The sequence below is a fragment of the Triticum urartu genome, unplaced genomic scaffold (genome assembly GCF_003073215.2).
Source record: "Triticum urartu cultivar G1812 unplaced genomic scaffold, Tu2.1 TuUngrouped_contig_6222, whole genome shotgun sequence".
Taxonomy (NCBI): domain Eukaryota; kingdom Viridiplantae; phylum Streptophyta; class Magnoliopsida; order Poales; family Poaceae; genus Triticum; species Triticum urartu.
Genome location: NW_024116965.1, coordinates 8,106 through 14,025, shown reverse-complemented (window position 1 = coordinate 14,025; position 5,920 = coordinate 8,106). Strand labels below are relative to the sequence as shown.

Sequence of the window (5,920 nt, the reverse complement as noted above, 5' to 3'; positions counted from 1 at the left end):
TGCGGGACCCAGGCCGTTAATGTGGACGATGGAGCATCAGCTCTATCTGCTCCTCAAACTCCGTGACGATGGTGGCGTAGGCCTGGCTCGGCACCGCCGGCGCGAACTACTGCGGCATTGACTTCTGGTTCTTCTCGACGATCTCCGCCCGCGTTGAGGAGCCGCCAGCTGATGAGGACGACGACCCCGTAGTTCGAGGGCGGTGTCGCCATGATTTGCCAGATCTCGCCCCCGGAACCGCCTGCGGGCGCCGACGCCCAGGACTTGTCCATCGCCGGAGATGTGGAGGAAGATGGGCAAGGAGAGGGGAGGAGGAGGATGTGATGTGGACGACGCCGGAGCGTGGCTTATATAGCCGCGACCAGGCCATGCGAAGGGCCGGTCAGCTGGGTCAATGTAGCGCAGTGACCTGAGTTGGTTCCTCAGGAACCTATGTCCACATTGAAGTGGCGACTGCCGAGAAGTCGCATCGGTCAACGCCGCCCTCCCTCCCTTCGGTCACATCGCGATATTAATGCCGACCTCTACACGCTTTGGGTCGGCATGAATGCGGCGCGTGCATCGGAAGAAAAGTGTGTGAGGGGTGGGTGAGGGGTTTTTGGTGGGTCAGGGTGGTCAGAAGCGGGCGTGACAGCGGTCCGGACTCCGCAATCCCCCCCCCCCTCCCCACCATGTTTGTTTTCGATTTATGGGGGAAAATGCGTCCAGACCGCGTCGTGGACCGATATAGGACCGCGTTGGATGGCTCCCACGGTTCGGACAGCGCGGTCTAGACGGTCGCGGGAGGTTTGAGGGTCGGCGTTTCAAGATGCCCGTTGGATATGCTTTAATGGGTTTTTTTAGGGTCCGAACGAGATATGAGAGAAGAAGTGGGGTCCGTTTGAAGATGCCGGGCCTAGATTTAAAGCGTACTGGCGACGACGCAGAGTGGCCACACCTCAGTGCCACGGGCTCAATAAATCTTGATAGATGCATGTGTGTGACTTTCGGCGTTAGTGCACACGGGGCCCGCGCGCAGGCGCCTGCGTTTTGGGAGCATCTTTCTAGAGGTTTGCTTGGGATCTTTCTATAGTGGTTTTTGCTCAGGGCCGGTCCTGACTTTTCAAAGGCCCAGGGCGAACTTAAAAAGTGGGCCCATTAGTGGTATAAAGCACAAAGTTTCTTTTGGATAGAAAGTCATAGGAAATTTCATTACCAAATAACGTCTCATAATACAGCATGGACAAATAGGAATGCACATGCATGTCTTGGCAACAACCAACAAACTCTCAATTTTTATATAACTATGAAGATAGGATTCCTAACACTGGAGAAAACAAGATGCTACTTTGTGTCCTCAGCCCAGCAGAAGTACTTCAACAATGACCAAACGAGGAGCAGTCTTCTTTCCAGCAAGTCTCTTACCTGAAAAAACAAACTGAGCAAAAGTTAAAGACATGTAATCATAGGAAATGACTTCTTCGAGCATTCTTTGAAGCAAAATCATCAATTACTGTATCAAGATTGATATTATCCAACATGCTTTTCTCAATACAACACATGGCCAGACCATTCAATCTTTCTTGGGACATAGTTGACCTCAAATAATTTTTCAGTAATTTTAACTTGGAAAAGCTTCTCTCAGCCGATGCTACAGTCACAGGTATGGTTAGGAGGATTCGGTAAGCAATTGAAGCATTTGGGTAACAATCTGCAGCTCGAACAAACTCAAAAATCTCATCAGCTGACATGAGGTTATTTGGCAAAATCATTTGTAGAACTTTCAATTCAGAAAAAAAATCATTCGAATCAACATCTGATGAGTTGTTATGAGTAAAAGTATTTGCAAAGTTGCTGCAACATTTTCTTAGAGCATCGTCCTCTAATGACTTCAATTCTTTCGAGTTGAACAGAAAACCAAACATACTTCCAAATGACTTTAGCTCATCAACTCTTTTGGTCAGTGAACCAATTGCCACATCTATCATGACAAGAAAATAATTTACTCTAAATGACTCCTCGACTGCTTGCACTTCTTCATCATTTTGATCATTTTCATTCAATTCATCAAAATGTCTTTTCCTGGTAACACGACGTTTTGTAGGAAATGTAGGTTCTACGTTCATTTTAGATGCAATAGATTTTGCAATCTGCATACTAGATGTAAAGCCCTCATTTCTATACTTCTTAAAAAATGAAATTGTCTCTTGAATTAAAGCCATCATTTCTATACTTCTTAAAAAATGAAATTGTCTCTTGAATTAGCTTAAGTGTAGCATCAATGCACACAAACTTAGACTGTAACTTCTTACTAACCAAGTTTACAGCAAATAAAATATCATACCAAATTACCATGCCAAGTAAAAATTCAAAATTTCCAAGTGCACTAACCAAAGATTTTGCATCACTCTTAGTTTTGGGGTCATCATCAGAAGTTCTTTCCAATTCTAATAAAGTTGAACGCAACTGAGGAGCTTGGAATCTAATTGCTTTAACACTTTTTATTCGACTCTCCCAACGCGTAGTAGACAAATATTTCACAGTCAAGTCTGAAACATTATCACGCAATAATTTCCATCTCTTGGTAGAACTTGAAAATAAAACATAAATTCGCTGCACAACTCCAAAGAATGTAATAGCTTTGCCGCAAGATTTTGCCATATCACAAAGTGTAAGATTCAAACTATGACAAGCGCATGGCATGTATAATGCTCTTGGATTTATTTCAAGCAATCGACTTTTAACCCCTTGGTATTTTCCCTTCATGTTAGAACCATTATCATACCCTTGACCTCTAACATCATTAAGATTCAAATCAAGAGATTTAAGTGCATCTATTAGCTCCTTGAAAAGTCCTAGTCCAGATGTATCATTAACCTTCAAGAACTCTAGAAAAAATTCCTCTACTTTTGTAATGGTACTTGACATGTTAACACACCTCACAATTAAAGTCATTTGTTCTTCATGGCTTACATCCGGGGTACAGTCCAGAATTACAGAGAAATATTTAGCATCCTTAATTATTCTCAAGATAGAACTCTTAACACTATCAGCAAGAAGAGCAATTAACTCATTTTGGATCTTATGTCCAAGATAATGATGATGAATTTCACTATTTTGGATGCGCCTAATATGGTCTTGCATTATGGGATCAAATTCTGCAATCATTTCAACTACCCCCAAGAAATTACCATTATCATCTTGATAAAGTTTCTCATTTGTTCCTCGAAAAGCCAGATTATGTTTAGCAAGAAATTTCACGGCAGCAATAATTCTTACTAACACTTGCCTCCACCTCTCTTTTTCTTTTGCAATTTCAAGCTGCACATCCTTATCAATAGTTTGATTGTTACGTAGTCTCACTCTTAGTTCATTCCACGTGTTCATATTAGTGAGGTGCTCGATACTATTCTCATGATGTTTAAGCCGCTCACTTAGATGTTTCCAGTCACATAGTCCCTCAGATGCCAACATACTTTTACTAGCTTGAGATTTAAAAAGCTTGCAACAAAAACAGTAAACTTTGTTCACGTGTTTAGAGTACACTAACCATTTTCTATCACTTACCTCACCATTGCTTAACTTTCTTGAGTAGTACGCATATGAAAAATGTCTAGAACTAGAAGTATTATCCGATTGAAACACAAGATTATAGTCCCTTCTAGGCCCCTTCTCAACTAAAATGTTTCTAGACTTATTGTCAAGATTCTCCCAGTTCTGAGGGTCATAAATATCTAAAGGACTAGTTTCTTGTTCATTAGGAATTGGGTTTTCAGAATTGGCATCATTTTCATGCTCACCCGAATTTCTGCCCTGATTGTGATCATTTGTAGAATCTAAGGCTTCTACGGGTTGTTGATCTAATTGATTCGAACTCTCAGCAACGACTTTCCTAGGAAGAAATTTGTGCATAGCACCCTTTTGAGTATCAATGAACTCTTTTTCTGCCTTTTTCTTTCTTCTTTTCTCAGAACCAGACAAATGCTTTTTAGGCAACATTTTTACAGGAAAGGAGCGGGAACACCTGAATTTGTCGGAGTATTGAAGAAATCCAGCTATCCAGTCCCAAGCATGTTGGATCTTGCCATCTAGCTATGGTCCTTGTATTCCTCAAATGAGCAGCCTGTACAGTAGAGAAGATTAGTCAGAGAATCACTAAAAACAAAAAAACAGTCCAAAGATGAATTGGAAAAGGACTCAGAATCGGAAATTACAAGAACTTTGTGAGCGGAGCTGTTGACCCAAGAAAATTGCAATTTGCAAAGAGACTGGGCCGATGAAGTGTGGCCTGATGCCGCTCGCTCGATGGAAGTACTTATAGGGAAATCCATGGGGAAGTGAGATGGAGAAACTAATAGTGGGTCAAAGAAATCAGCTACAACGGAAATATCCATTAATTTCCTAGCCATGATGTGTGCTTCGGAAGTAGGAGCGCTGGAGCGGGATGGGGAACGAGAAGACAGAGGAATAAGTGAGTCTGGAGAGAAGAAACGGCGGTGGCGGCGGCTGGATCGAAGAGACGCTGGAAAGCAGTGATTAGTCCCTTTAATCACGCCGGACAGGAAGCTGTCAAGTAGAAAAGACACGGATACAGCTCTCCTACACCCCGTAGGTCCCCTGCGAATACGGATCTGGTGAACGGGAGCCGTCTACACCGCGATAGACTCGTGGCTTATCGTCTCTCTCGTCCCGTCGGCCATGGTACTTTTCCTCTTTCCTCACAAAAGTCTTCCCCATCTCCACCTTCCTCCGGCGATCTCTTGCCCAGCCTCGGCCGAGATGGTGCCCTAAAGGCGTATGCATGGCCATGTGACAAGGCGGTGGCCGTGAGGGAGCCGAGGCGCAGGCCCTACATGTGCCCATGGGACTACGGTGCACATGCCAGGAGGCTGATTCCTTAGGAGTCCATGGCATGAACCTTTGGTTTATGCTTCAAGGTATGGGTTTCTTATTAATCCTTTCAAACAGAGCTTGATTTGATTCCTTGTATCGTCTATTCGAGCTGATTCAACTTTGCTCTCTTTCGCAGATCCAAAGCAATCATGACGTCGGTATGAACATAAATCGCCCAACTTAAATGAGATCCGGCAAGGCTTCAATTAATTGGCCTGACAGAGGCAGAACTCCGAGTCAATGAATTAGGATTTGCATGGTGCATGGTGCTTCTGTTTTCCTCTCTAATTTTTATTGGATATATATGTTCTTTGTCTTCTGTCCTTGTGTATGCCTTGAGTTAATTGTTCTTTTCCTGGTTTGAAATAACTATTGTTCCTGATGAACTCCGGCGAGCTCTTGTGCATGCATGAAGGCGATGTGGCCGTGATGATGTCTGAAGCACTGGCTTGCATGTACATATGCCTCTCGGAAATCGGAATTCCTCTCCTCTTCTGAAAGTCCTGCAGATCTCCGGCGAGCTCTTGCTCAGCCATGGCCCAGGCGACCGGGATGGAATCCACGGCATATGCTTCTTCATGTGACATGGAGAACGAGAAGGTGTGCTGGACTATATATGTTGTCCTCTGCACCTCCTTTCTTCCGGCGAGCACTGTTCATGCCCGGCGGGCCGGCTGAGTGGGTGCCCGAGGCATAGGCCCGTGCATGTGCCTCTGAGACCACGGCGGGTAAGTCAGGAGGAGTGTTCATAGGACGAAGCAGAGTTCATTGAGGCGGGAGAAGACCTAGACTATGTTTAATACTTCCTCCGTTCCTAAATACTATAAGTCTTTGTAGAGATTCCACTAGGAACCACATACGGATGTATATAGATGCATTTAAGTGTAGATTTATTCATTTTGCTCCGTATGTAGTCCATCTAGTGGAATCTCTATAAAGACTTATATTTAGAAACGGAGGGAGTAGGTAGTACGATGATTGTTGTATTATACCTTTGAAACAGAGTTTCATTCTCTCATTTTCGTTCTGCTGTAGGTTCGAGATGATT

The 5,920-nt window shown here is 43.8% G+C and overlaps 1 protein-coding gene across 1 annotated transcript; it reads right to left on the bottom strand.

Moving 5' to 3' along the window:
- Positions 1-1,323: 1,323 nt before the first annotated feature.
- On the bottom strand, positions 1,324-4,910 carry LOC125530315 (zinc finger MYM-type protein 1-like). Its single transcript, XM_048694712.1, has 4 exons — positions 4,194-4,910; positions 2,332-4,102; positions 1,494-2,165; positions 1,324-1,404 (listed from the first exon to the last, which is right to left on the bottom strand). The coding sequence occupies exons 2-4, from the start codon at positions 3,976-3,978 to the stop codon at positions 1,324-1,326; spliced, it is 2,400 nt and encodes a 799-aa protein (XP_048550669.1). The 5' UTR covers positions 3,979-4,102; positions 4,194-4,910.
- Between the last annotated feature and the right edge of the window lie 1,010 nt (positions 4,911-5,920).

Excerpts from the sequence above, each read along its gene's own strand:
- LOC125530315 (XM_048694712.1), bottom strand. The coding sequence starts at position 3,978 with ATGTTGCCTAAAAAGCATTTGTCTGGTTCTGAGAAAAGAAGAAAGAAA. Across the intron at positions 2,166-2,331 it reads TTGAATTTTTACTTGGCATG|AAGTATAGAAATGAGGGCTT; the intron begins GTAATTTGGTAT and ends TCATTTTTTAAG. Across the intron at positions 1,405-1,493 it reads ATAATATCAATCTTGATACA|GTAAGAGACTTGCTGGAAAG; the intron begins GTAATTGATGAT and ends TTGTTTTTTCAG.